Genomic DNA, 14381 nt, shown 5'->3' with positions numbered 1-14381 from the left:
TTACTGAGTCACTGTCATATAAAAATATATGTTAGTTATTAATTTATTGACTCTCAGCTCCAAATCAAATTTGTGATGTTGGAGCTGGACCCTGTAGACATTTCTCCTTTTCCAGCTGGCCTCGTGCTAGGCATTGCCAATCAAGGCACAGGCGAGACACTGCAAGATCAGAGTGAGAAGAAGGACTTTTCTTCCTTCTTCCAGTGTATTTTCCATGTGGCATTCAGCGGGATGGTGTCCAGGGGGCCTAGTAGCCCTCATCTAAGTGGCACTCATGGACCACTTGCAGCCACTCAGTGGGCTGCCTACTGTGGCAACAATGCCTTCTCCAGAGACATGTGAATCACAGACTTCATGGAGAAGGGGGCCACCTTCTAAGTTTCTGAGTTCTTTTACGTGTTCACTCTTCCTCAGCCCTAGAGAGACTAGGTGTTTTGCTGAAGTTGCTGCTTCTATACCTCCTAGAGTCCTCTTTGACTCTACTTAGTAGTTAACCTTTTTACTGGTTGACGGTTCTTGGAATTACATTTTCCCTTTTTGAAAACTGGTGTAGGTTCTGGGTCCTGACTGCACCCTGACTGATACAGAGTGATTGAACATGCAGGGGTTGACAAGATCACCTAGGGAGATAGTACAAAAAGCTAAGTAAGAGGTCCAATTGCTCAGTCTTGAACTCCAGGCTTCGTTGCAAGTGACAGGAAGCCAGCCTTGCAAAGAAGAAGGAGAAGGAACAGCCAGAAGAGCAGGGGGAAACCTTGGAGGGTGTAATGTCACTGAAACTAAGAAGAAATATTGCATCAATAAATAATATGCATAAATCTTAAGGTGGAGAAGGTTTTCTTATGGAGAAATATATTTTTATATATCATATAATTATATATGCATATTTATATATTATATATGTATACAACATAAGTATATATTTATATATTATATATGCATATAACGTAAGTATATATTTATATATTATATATGTATATAACATAAGTATATATTTATATATTATATAGGTACATAACATAAGTATATATTTATATATTATATGTATATAAGTATATATTTATATATTATATATGTATATAAGTATATATTTATGTAATATAATTGTTTATATAGGTACAGAATTATATTATATATTATAATAAATATATCTTTACATGTAATATATAATAAATATATCATATATAATGTTTTTATATATTATATATTGTGTATAAATATACATATTTATGCATATACATATTTATACACAAAATATAAACCACAAGGAAACCACAAGGAAAGCTTAATAAGTATGACTAAATTAAAATGAAGGCATTTATGATGTCAACAGATATCATAAAGGGCTTGAAAAGTGAAATTGCAAAACAGAATAAAATATTTGCAGCACATAACTGACAAAGAAATGTCATGTAGACTATATAAAGAGCTACAAGTCAATCAAAGAAGACAGACTTCTAATTAAAAAATTAACAAAGTTATGAACAGGAACTTCATAAAACCAGAAACATGACTGGGAACTGAATATATAAAGACACTTCAACCTCAATAAAAACACAATTTAAAACAATGAAATACTATTGTATGCTCAATCAATTGGCAAATATGAAAAGTCAACAGTAATAAATATTGGCGAGGAAATAAAGGTATGCTGTTAGATAAGTTAGCTAATAGCCACATGTGACTTTTGAACACTTTAATTGTAGCTAACCCAGATTAAGACGTGCTGAAAGTGTAAAATATGCACTCAATTTCAAAGACACAGTGTGAATAAACTAATGTAAAATATCTCAATAATTTTCGTATTTATTACACACTGAAATGACACACTGAAAGTTGGCCAGCACTTTGGGAGGTCAAGGCTGGTGGATCACTTGAGGTCAGGAGTTCAAGACCAGCCTGGCCAATATGGTGAAACCCCGTCTCTACTAGAAATACAAAAATTAGCTGGGCATGGTGGCGGGCACCTGTAGTCCCAGCTACTCGGGAGGATGAGGCAGAAGAATCACTAGAGCCTGGGAGGTGGAGGCTGCAGTGAGCCAAGATCGCACCACTGCACTCCAGCCTGGGTGACAGAGCGAGACTCTCTCAAGACAAAAAAAAAGAAAGATAATCTTTGGGGTATGTTTGGTTAAATAAAATGTATTATTAAAAATTACATATGTGGTTCACATTTGTCGACTGAGTCACATTTCTATAGAACAGTGCTGATGTAGAGCAATGGAAATGCCTACACATGGCTTGCCAGAGTGTAAATTAATATGATCACGTTGGTAAACAATTTGCCATCATCTTATAAAATTTGGACACACACCTGTGCTATGACCTAGCAGCTCTCCTGTGGCATATATCCTAGAGGAAATCTGATATATATGCAACAGGAGACCTACACAAAATTGTTCACAGCCGTATGGTTCACAATAGTAAAAAACTAGAAGCAGTACAGTGCAATCAGTGTCCGAAGAAGAAATAAATGAGTTACACTATAGTAACTGAATGGAACAGTAATGAAAATGAATAGATGGCAGCTACTCACAGCAGCATGGATGAATTCTAGAAGTGTAATCTTGAGTGAAAACACCAAATTATACAAAAACACATAAAACATGCTACCACTTTTATAAATTTCAAAAACAATAAAAACTGGCCAGGCATGGTGGCTCATGCCTGTAATCCCAGCACTTTGGGAGGCTGAGGCGGGCGGATCACGAGGTCAGGAGATCGAGACCATCCTGGCTAACATGGTGAAACCCCATCTCTACTAAAAATCCAAGAAATTAGCCGGGCATGGTGGCAGGTGCCTGTAGTCCCAGCTACTTGGGAGGCTGAGGCAGGAGAATGGCGTGAACCTGGGAGGCGGAGCTTGCAATGGGAGCTGAGATTGTGCCACTGCACTCCAGCCTGGGCGACAGTGCAAGACTCCGTCTCAAAAAAAAAAAAAAACTAAACATTGTATTGTTTAGGACTTCGAAAACATGGGAAAGGGAGTGGAGCACATTCAAGGAGCTTCAGGGGAACTCTACATGCTCTATTTCTTCTGTTGGATGGTGAGGTTCATGAGTTGGCTCATTTTGTGTGTGTCCCAAAAAGACACGACTTACAGTTACCTGATGCCTTCAGAAACAAAAAGATCACGATGACCCTAGTGAGAGCTGCTTAATTAAAATGAGAAGTCAGATGTAGTGATTTGAGGAATATGTTATCATCGAGAAAGTGAAGACACCAAGTGTGGGCTGCTTTTTCACAAAGCTCTGTTATGAAAGTGAGGAGAGTTGGGTAGTAGATCTTAGGTAGCATGGGGATTAGGGAGAGCTTATCTTTAAAACAGAAGGTGCTCGTGTACAGATAAATACTGAGGAGAGGAGTTCTGCTTCTGGTGGACTGGAATATTTTTGGTCAACCTTCCTGCTAAGTAAAACTGTAACTGTACAAAATATACTTTTGAAAAATCTGTTTGGAGGAGTTACAGAGCTATCAAGGGAAGAAAGAACTTTTGGGACAAATATCCAGGAGAAGGGAAAGTTCAAAGAAATGGGCACAGCAAGTGGAACCTGCCAATCAGGAAAGCAGATTCCAAGAAGCTGAGGAGCTACTTTGGAAGCACTTGCAGGCTTCAGGGAGGGGACAAACACTGAACATCAGGAACTACCAAAGAGGAGGAGGCTTGGTAAACACCCAGGCTTTGGTAAGAACACCACAGAGCTACATTCTAGCAGTAAGTGTGAAATATAGACCAGCCCTCACAGGACTCCAGACCATTTGAATCTCTGTGAGGATTTAAGATGAAGCATGATTCCTATCACCTCTAGCACAGATGCCTGCAAAGACCAGAAGGAAAATCTTTCTAGGAAATATAATATCATTCGAAGCCTCAAATTATCTCTATACTATTTCCTATGTAATACCCAGCATGCAATTTTTTTACAAAAAGGCAAATTAGAGAACAAGACATGCTTATAATGAAACAATAGACAATGGAAATAGACCCACAGGGTTACCAAATAATGGAGTTATCAAACATACCTTCCAAATGAACTTGGTTAATATGCTTAAGACATTAAAAGGCAAGTTTTGAGAATTTCAGCAGGGATTTGAAAGCCATAAAAGAGAACCCACGGACAATTCTAGAACTAAAAACACAATGAATAATATTAAGAAGTTAATGGCTGTACTTAATAGCAGACAGACCTGAAGTGACTAAAAAAGAGATAGGCCAGAAGAAAATATTCAGACTAAAAACAAGGAGAGAAAAAAGAACAAAAAGCAAAGAAGTATTGTCAAAGCCAGATAGGGCATAGTGATAAGGTCTAATGCTTTTGCAATTTGAGTTTGATAATGTAAGGAGAAGGGGAAAATGTCAGAACCAATGTTAAATGACAAAATAAAAATCCTCCAACACTAACAAAGCCACTAAGATACAGATTCAAGAAGCACTAACAACAAGCAGAGATGGCCGGATCATCATACCTATGCACATCATCATTGAGTTTCTGAAAGGGAATATAAACTCGTAAAAGCAGTTTGGCAAGAAAAACATACAAGCTTAAAAGGAGCAAAAATAGAACTGGCAGCTGTCTTTTGCTCAGAAACAATGGAGGGCAAAAGACAATAAATCATATCTTCAAAATGCTGAAGAAAAAAACCTGCTGACATAGAATTTGATAACTGGCAAAAGACTCACTCATAAGTAAAGTCTAAATAAAAACATTTTCAGACAAGTACAAAGTGAAAAAATTTGTCACTACAAAGCATGCAATAAAAGAAATGATGAAGAGAATACTTCATCAAAGGAAACTAGTTCCATTGGAAACTCCTAAGTGAAATAAAAAATAAAGTGTAGAATACGTGAGTAAGTATAATCAATGATCTAAGGCTCCATCTCAAAAACCTAGAAAAAGAACAGTAAATTAAACCAAAAAGTGTACAGAAGACAACTATTTTTAAAAAATCAGTGAATCAAAAAGAAAACAAATAAAAATTAAAGCAAAAGTTATTTTTAAATTTAAAAACTGATAAACCAAGAAAGGCCAATCAAAAAAGATGACAAAGAAAGCACAAATTACCAAAATCAGAATTGAAAAAGGAGTTATCACTACAGATCCTACAAACACTGAAAAAGATAATGAGGATATTGTGAATAATGTTATGTCAATAAACTTGAAACTTATCAATAATAACAGTCCTGGCCGGGCACAGTGGCTCACACCTGTTATCCCAGTACTTAGGGAGGCTGAGGCAGGCAGATCACCTGAGGCTGGGAGTTCGAGACCAGCCTGACTAACGTGGAAAAACTCTGTCTCCACTACAAATACAAAATTAGCTGGGCGTAGGGGCACATGCCTGTAATCCCAGCTACTCGGGAGGCCGAGGCAGGAGAATCACTTGAACCCGGGAGGTGGAGGTTGTGGTGAGCCAAGATCACACCTTTGCACTCCAGCCTGGGCAACAAGAACGAAACTCTGTCTCAAAATAATAACAATAATAACAGTCCTTCACAAACTCTCCCAAAGTTTGGTATACTTCCTAATTCTTTTAATGAGACCAGTATAACATTGATACAAAAACTTAATAAAGCCATTAAAAAATGTATCTTCCTTCCTATTCTCTGATAGTGTTTGTAGAGGATTATTATTATTTCTAATGTTTGGAAGAATTTACCTATGAAGATATCTGAGCCTTGACTTTTCTTCATGGGAAAGTTTTATTACAGATTTAGTTCTATTCTGATATTTAAATTTCTCCTGTATTATTTTCAGCAAGTTGTGCTTTTATAGAGTATTTTGTCCACTTCGAATGTATTGGTGTATGGTTTATAACATCTTCTTATTAAAAAGTTATAAACAAAATGTTGGCAAATCAAATCCAAGAATATATCACATCATGATGAAGTGGTGTTTACCCCAAGAATGAAAAGTTGATTTAACATTTAAAAATCAATCAGTATAATTCTTTGTCTGATCACAAAAAGAAGAAAAGTCACATATCATCTCAATAGATGCAGAAAAAGGTATTTGCTTACATTCAACTGCCATTAACAATAAAAACTGTCAGCAAATCAGGATAGAAGGAAACATCTTCCGTGCAATAAAGGGTATCTACAATAACAATGCAGCTAATATAATACTTAATTGTAAAATAGTGAATGCATTCTCCTTGAGGGTGGGCTGGTTTGGGTAGGTGTACCAGTCAGGATAGGCGTGGTTATACTGTGGTAATGAGCAGCCCCAAATCTCAGTGGCTTAAGACAGCAAAAGAGCAGTAGCTCACTCCTGTAATCTCAGCACTTTGGTAGGCTGAGGTGGGAGGATTGCTTGCACACAGGAATTCAAGATCAGTATGGGCAACAGACCCCAAAACCCCAGCTCTACAAAAAAAAAAAAGCAGCTGGGCGTGGTGGCTCACGCCTGTAATCTCAGAACTTTGGGAGGCCAAGGTGGGCAGATCACCTGAGGTCAGGAGTTCGAGACCAGCCTGGCCAACATGGTGAAACCCCATCTCTACCAAAAATACAAAAATTAGCTGGGCATGGTGGCACCTGCCTGTAATCCCAGGTACTGGGGAGGCTGAGGCATGAGAATCGCTTGAACCTGGGAGGCAGAGGTTGCAGTGAGCCGATACCACGCCACTGCACTCCATCCTGGGAGACAGAGAGAGAGATTCTATGTCAAAAAATAAATAAGTAAAATAAATAAAAAATAAATAAATAAACTAGCAGGGCATGGTGGTGCGTTCCTGTGGTCTACTTTGTAGGCTGACACAGGAGGATTGCTTGAGCCGGGGAGGTTGAGGCTGCAGTGAGTCACAATCACACCACTGCACTCCAGCTGGGCGCCAGAGACCCTGTCTCAGAAACAAACAAACAAAACAAAACAAAACAAAAAAAGATGGCAAAAGAGTCTGTCCCACTCATGCCATGTCTCACCGCAGGCTGGCTAGCAGTGAGTGTGATCTCTGATCCATGTTGTTCTCACTCTGGGAACCAGACTGAAATAAGTTCCACCATGTAGATCATTGTGGTTGCTCCAAGATGGAGTGATATAAAGTGACACTCACTAGGTCTTCAATACTTTCTCCAAGATGTGACATATGTCATCTCAGCTCAAATGGACCAAAACAAGTCACATGGTCTCACATAACTTCAAGGGGACAAGGAGGTATAATTTTGTGTGTGTGCATGAAAGTAAAGGGGAACAGGATGTTGGTGAACAGTGATAATGTTCCCACGTTGAAACAGGATAATGTCCCACACTGAAAGAATGAGATATTTATATTGATGACTTCACAGATGGAGCACTTTTGAGAGATGAAGCAGAGGCCAAAATCTTCAATGCATAAGGGTACTCCAAGGAGGTCACAAAAATCAAGGACTGAGAAGAAGAAGACTCCAGGATTGCTAACAACGTTGACATCCATCTTTTCCTTGGTTGGCTCTAGCTAAGGGAATGACCTCAGTCTAATAGAGTGTGTTTTTCTCTTCTTATGTAATTCAGGTCTTCCTGAACTAGAAATTCTCCTCTGGTATCCTAAACTATGTGTCCTCACTGTTCTCTCTGTTCTGTAAACTAGAATATCCCTTTAGGGTGTTAGGACCCTCAACGTTCTTTGTAGAACAGTTTCTTCATCTCAGTCTGCCATTTCTCAAAGTCCAGATATTAGATAATGGTGTAATGCTAAGAATATCTGTTTCTTCCAGTTCTCCCAGAAAAATGCCTAGGCTTAGCACCAGATTATGCTGTTTGATCCTGCTAAAATACTGATCCTTTATCTCTTGAGGCATTTAAACCCTTCCCTCAAGACTCAACATAAATCCTCCCTCTATCCTAACACCTATTCACTTCAGCTCATACTGTTGGAAAGCCAACCCCCAAGCTCTAGGCCCCTTTACGATCCCATCAAGTAGGAATTTTGTCTTACCTAGAAAGAAGCAGGGAAAAGCTTTGCCTTCTCTCTCACTGGGAAGAGTGGTGACATCCTGAGTCACACTATGCAAGAGTCAGAAATCACCACAGGCTGCCATTTAGCTATGTCCTATCTCTTTTTGGGAATTTCTTGGGAGTTCTCTGTGCACCATGATTAAGAGCTGCCAAGCTACTGGCAGTGTAGGGTCCACTCTGAAAAACCAGTTCTCTGCTCAAGCAAGTCTCAAGGTCAAAATTGAAGGACAGGAGTAGGAAGGCCATTCTGGTCTCAAATCCAAGGCATAGTCTCCAATGACCTTACTGGAAATAAATCAGTATGTTTTTCAATAGCTCCAGAACCCAAAGGAATGCAAGAAATTGGCCCCCAATAAGTGATTGTTTTCATCTTCCATTCAACAAATGGCCGCTCTATGCCCTCATTGGCCTTATTCCAGGCTTTGCAGACACAAAGGTGGAAAACAACTAAGTGCTGTTCTTTAGGAGGTTGCAGTCTAGTGCAAAAGGTGGATGTGGAATCAAACGATTAAGTAGGATACACCAAAGGGTCCCAAACTGTGCTCCAAGGAACACAATAATAACAGGTTGGGGGGGATGGATGTTTTTTGTTTCTATCTGCCCACCCAGCGTCCACTTGCCCTTTTTCCGTTGATACTCCAATATCCCTTGGGAAAATTCTTCACATAGACCCTTATTCCAAATGCCTCAAGTGGAGCTGACTCTACCCCCTGAATCCAAAAGTGGGCATGTGACACAGTCCAGCCAATTAGAGCCTCAAATCTCCCTGCTCACAGTAATTGATTCAAGAATACCCAAGACTCAATTAGAGCCCATCAAAGTAACCATGGGACATTTTCTGCAACTACTACAAGAAAGATACTCTCTTTTCCATACTCAGAGTTCTGGAGCTATCAACATGGAGGTGGCGGGAGCCCCATGAAGAGAGAACCCGCCTGAGAATAAAGCACAGAATCCAGGAATGAAGATTCTTGATATTATGGGGAGCCTGGTTCCAGCCATGGCTGATGAGATTGACGCCTTCATTCATTCACTCATTCATTTATTCACCAAAAAATTACCAGGCATCTATTATGTTACAGGCGTTATTTTAGGCCTTAGGGATACAGAAGTGAATAAACTATGCAAAACTCCTACCTTAAGGAGCTTGCAATTCCTTAGGAAGAGATAATCACATAAGATCCCTGTATTGAAGGCAGTGGTCCCCAACCTTTTTGGCACCAGGGATCCGTTTCATGGAAGACAAATTTTCTACGGACAGAGGGAGGATAGTGTCAGGATGAAACTGTTCCACCTGAGATCATCAGGTGTTAGTTAGATTCTCATAAGGAGTGCACAACCTAGATCCCTCACATGCACAGTTCACAGTAGGATCTGCACCCCCATGAGAACCTAATGCTGCTGCTGATCTGACAGGAGGCAGAACTCAGGCATTAATGCTCCCTCACTCGCTACTCACCTCCTGCTGACGGCCCAGTTCCTACAGACCACGAACTGATAACAGTCCGTGGCCCAGGGGTTGTGGATCCCTGATTTAAGGTACTTGCACTGAGTGGAGAAAGACAGACAATAACCAAGAAAATAAGTAAAATAAATATTATGATAGATGGTGATAATTTCCACACAAAAAAATAAAGCAAGGAAAAGGATTTGGAATGACATTTTAAGTAGGGTGGTCAATGAGAGTCTAATGAGTCAACAACATTTTCCTGGAGACCCAAAGGAAGTGAGAGTGGGCTGGGGGGGAGATGCCCTCGGGCAAGAGGAGCAGGTGCCAGGGCTATGGTGTGAGGGTGCAGGGCATGTCAGACGAGCAGGAAGGAGGCAGGTGAGCCAGGAGTGACAGAGGAAGGTGCAGTCTCAGAGGGTAGCACCTGATGGGCATCTATAAGGACTTCAGCTTTTATTTTCTTAACGATGCAAGTTGTGCCTAGGGCTGGAGGGAGGATTTGAGGGTGGGCTGAGCAGAGCAGAGGACTGATCTGGCCCATGGCATGTTTTAACAGGATCACTCTGGCTGCTGCACTGAGGGGACAGTGACGGGAGTAGGGACAGACCATGTAAGGACTTAGGGAGGTGACTGTAATAATCCAAGCAAGAGCTGTGACCATGGCTTGGACAAGAATGGTAGTGATGGAGAAGGCAAGAAATGGCCAGAGCCAATTTATTCCCCTAAAAGCACTTTGTGAGCTCGGGCAACAGAGTGAGACCTTGACTCAAAAAAAAAAAAAAAAAAAGTAAAAATTAGCCAGGCATAATGGTAGAAGCCTATTGTCCCAGCTACTTGGGAGGCTGAGATGGAAGGACCCCTTGAGCCTGGGAAGTTGAGGCTGCAGTGAGCTAAGCTCCCACCACTGCCCTCCAGCCTGGGTGACAGAGTGAGACCTTTTGTTTTTTAAAAACAAAAAAAGCACTTAATGTTGCTTTTCCATCATTTGCAACTGGAGGAGGCTCAGCTAACGTGCCCTTTTTCACCAAATGTTAGATGCCATCCACAGTAAAGCCACCATTATTTTATGCAACACTTCGAAAAAAAGCAACTCTGCCTATTAATCTGTGGCATGATCCTTTCTCTGCTTATTATGTATCATGTGAGCGTGAACAGCTATGACCACTTGCACACAATGAGTTAAACTTTTGCCTTAGGAATGTGGATGACGGTCCTGTCACAATTACACTATGGCAAATATTTAGCTGTGGTTTAACATCAAAGTACTTAAAAATCAGACTTGTTCTGGTCAGGCAGGTGTTTGCATCTTCAACCTTCAACCACGCAATGACTATGGTTTGGGAGAGCTTGTTTGTTCACTGGACCATGTCACTCCCTGCTTAAAACCCTTCAGTGACTCCAAAATGCCTATAAGATCAAGTCCAAACACCTGACCATGGCCACTGGGCCCTTTAAGGCCGGCCAGGCGTTCAGGGTTCATCTTTTGTGCCTTCCAGCTTCATACTCCACAGTGCAGGAGTACTAAGCCCCCTCAATCCCCCCACATGAGCCAGGCTTACTCTTTACCATCTGCCTTTGCACCTACTCTTCCCTCTCTCTGAAACGTCCTTCCCCCTTCTATCACCCACTTCTTCCCCCCAGGTAACTCCTGCCATTTCTGCAAGATGCCAGTCTAAAAGAGGAGGCCTTTTCAGATCCCTGCCCCCCACTCTGAGTCAGGGACCCTCCTCCAGGATATCAGTCGCCTGAGCTCACCCACGTCAGGGCACTTACACACCCTGTGTTTTCCAGGTGGTTTACTTGCTCTGGGAGCAAATTGTTAACATTTTGCCTTCATCCTACTCATATTCCTGGTCCCCAGCACAGGGGTGGGTACAGAAAATATGAATAGTAAATGCCTACGAAATAAATGAGTCGGTTGGTGGCAAGTAACACTGTTTTACCTGCACTAGGAAATGTGTGAGAGATATACTGGCAAAATCAAACAAGTTAATGTTTCACTGGGCTGGCCAATGGCAAAATGAGGAGAGCCCTAACCTTATATTTATTTATTCATTTATTTATTTATTTATTTTGAGATGGAGATTCACTCTTGGTGCCCAGGCTGGAGTGCAATGGTGCGATCTCAGCTCACTGCAACCTCCGCCTCCCGGGTTCAAGCGATTCTCCTGCCTCAGCCTCCTGAGTAGCTGGGATTACAGGTTCCCGCCAACATGCCCGGCTAATTTTTGTATTTTTAGTAGAGTCGGGGTTTCACCATGTTGGCCAGGTAGGCCTCTCCTGACCTCAGGTGATCCGTCCACCTCGGCCTCCCAAAGTAATGGGATTACAGGCATGAGCCACCGCGCCCAGCCTCATAACCTTGTATTTTAACAAGCACTGAAACAGGCAGTTAACCTTAGGCCCAATCTGCTTATAGAATAAGGAACAGGAACAGGAAAATCAAAAGGTTGGCTACACCAGAGATAACTATTTTGCCAATGAATATTTTCAAGCTGGGGATAAATGACAGAGACGGTTCTCAATATAAGGGTGGCAAATTTCCTCTGTAAATAAAAGAGAAAGATGCTAGGAAAATTAGCAAAAGCACGACCTTTGACCCAGGCTAGAACCACAAGCCCGTGCAATTGAGGGTGATGCTGCATAGTGTTCAAACTCTTATTGGGACATGCAAGAGCCTCCATTACCTCCGTGCCCACCTCTCCTCTGTCCACAACTGGCTCCTTACCTGCTCACCTGCACATGCTCCAGACTAAAGATCAGGAAAAGCTGGGGCCTCTCTGCGCCCCCAAGACCCGGCACTGGTTTCTCAATGCCCTTATCACCACGGACGGTCATTCAGGGCCATTAGACTAGGAACTCCTTTAAGGAAGGCTCTCGTGGGCCTGACACAGCAGGTGCTCACTTAACCTTGACTGTGTTCGTCTATCTTTTTGAGAAGGGCTGTCCAGGCAGGCATCTGAGTAGCACTCACAGCCTTGGGAGTTCTAGAAGCCATCCATGATGTACGCACACAGCCAGTGCCCTGGGTAATGATGACAGGCACAGCTTTCAAAGCAGACTGTCCTGCCTCAAGCCCAGCTCTACTTCTTACCAGCAGTGACCAGGACAGACCCCTTTCTAAGGTAGCCACCTCAAGGGGCATGAAAAGGATTGAGTGAACACTATGTGCTAGCATGGCTGGAACATAGTAAGTGCTCAGTATGTCTCAGCTCTTACCTGGGGCACAGTGGAGACTGGCGAGTCAGCACAGTAGGAAACCAGCTTTGAGAGGCAGAGGGCTCTTAACAGATAAAAAACGGCACAGCTCGGTACTGCTTGCATTTATAAGGCACTTTTCACGTGGATTACTAGTGGTTAAGCTTCAAACAACCCTATAAAGTAGCTAGTGGTATCATAACTCACATTTCATAGATGAAGGGACTAATGTTTCAGAGAGGTGAAGTAAGTTTTCCAGGGACACGCTGCACTGGAAAGAGGGTTCTGCTAGTCCAAATAGTGAGCTCTATCGACCTGAACCGCAAGGATCCAGCCAGGAAGTTGAGATGCGGTTGGACAGCCTACACCACTTCTGCGCCAGGGGGAGGCTGCCCAGAACAGGACGCCGTCCTAGGAACCACAGAGTTTAGCAAAGAAAAGTTTCCCTCTGTCCTGGGTGATTGAGGAGAGCTGCATCCAACAGGCCCTTGCACGAGACCAAATGCGTCGTGGGCACGCGCACACACACACAGACACACGGTGCAACCCGCCCTTCCAAGCCACCTCCGTCAGCCTCGGGCTCTCAAGGAAACCTCGGTTTCCTGGGGAGCCCGAGCCTAGAAACATCCTGACTGGCCTCCGAAGTCAACTCCTCCCTTCCACACCCCCAAGTGCAGGTTTCGGGTTCAACTCTCTGAAGCCGCCTCCCCAGTCCCGCGCTAGGCACCGTCCCGACTACTAAACGGCACTGGGTACCTAGGAGTTGCCTCAGCAGAAGCGCCGCGCCTGGCACGGGTCGGGCACACACTGCATTCGCTGGGCGAAGTGGCCATGCCTGGGTCCCCGCGCCGGGCAGCATGCGGTGCCCCGCAGGGCTCGGCCGAGGGTGGTGGAGGGAGGGGATGCCCGGCCCCTGCCCGAGCGGGGCGGGGCGGCGCGAAGCGGGAATTCGCTCCTCTCGCCCTCTTACCTTCCTCATTCTCGTCAAACACGGGGGGCTTGTGGGAGTGGTTCCCGCCCATATTCCGCCGTTGCTGCCGCTGCTACATGCCCGGCCGCCGGGATGCGGGATGCGGGATGTGGGACGCGCGCAGAGATGCGGGATGCCGGGGGCGCGCCCAGTCCGGGTTGTAGCCGCGCGCGGAGCCCGAGGGGGCCGAGCACCGTGCAGGGGCGGGGACGGCGTCCCCCTTCTCCTGGACGCCCTTCGGACTGCGCTCGCAGGGACCCCGCTCTCGCCGCGCCTTCCGCCGTGCCCCGCCTCGGGCTGCGCTCGCAGGTCCTTACTCCAGTGCCCGCCCGGGAACCCGGGAGCTCCTCGCGCCGGGGCCAACGTGCGGCGCTCCTCGCCGGCTACAGCGGGCGGGAGACGCGAGGCGGCGCGGGAGCAGGGGAAGGAGGGGAAGGAGCGGGGGAGGAGGGGACGGGCGAAGGCAGCACGCAGTGGGCGGCGGCAGGGCGGAAGGAGCTGAGAAAGGGATCGGCCCGGAAGAATCTGAGTCCCTGCTCGGCCCTCCTCCCTCGGCCAGGAGCTCGGTCCCTGCAGGCAGTAAGCGGTTTGTCAGCACCCACTATGGCCAGGCCCCGGCTACGCGCTTTGTTAGCACCATCCCACATCCGCCTCCAACAACCCAGCAGTAAGAAAGCATCGTTCATATTTTAGAGTGCAGTAGACGGAGGTCTAGAGGTAGAGGGGCTCTTAGGTCGGTGGTTAGTCGGCCCTGGCTGCGAAGGGAGTCCCAGGACTTCCCGCTAGCCTGTATTTGCCCATTCATATTGGGATGGGCAGTGGAGTGTCT

At 44.2% G+C, this 14381-nt stretch overlaps 1 protein-coding gene across 4 annotated transcripts in view; it reads right to left on the bottom strand.

The window, feature by feature from the left end:
* The window catches only part of STK32B (serine/threonine kinase 32B), a 445681-nt gene extending 431693 nt beyond the window's left edge, over positions 1–13988 (bottom strand). For 2 of the 4 annotated variants that reach the window (XM_016951222.4, XM_024356003.3), the window contains exon 1: positions 13553–13988. In XM_016951222.4, the coding sequence (XP_016806711.1) occupies positions 13553–13604 (52 nt within the window). In that variant the 5' untranslated portion in view covers positions 13605–13988. Of the gene's footprint in view, positions 1–13338 lie in introns of all 4 variants that reach the window. The other 2 variants (XM_016951221.4, XM_016951223.4) reach the window with 2 other exon arrangements.
* Between the last annotated feature and the right edge of the window lie 393 nt (positions 13989–14381).

This window comes from Pan troglodytes, chromosome 3, assembly GCF_028858775.2.
Source record: "Pan troglodytes isolate AG18354 chromosome 3, NHGRI_mPanTro3-v2.0_pri, whole genome shotgun sequence".
Classification (NCBI taxonomy): Eukaryota; Metazoa; Chordata; class Mammalia; order Primates; family Hominidae; genus Pan; species Pan troglodytes.
This window is presented reverse-complemented; position numbering and strand designations above follow the sequence as displayed.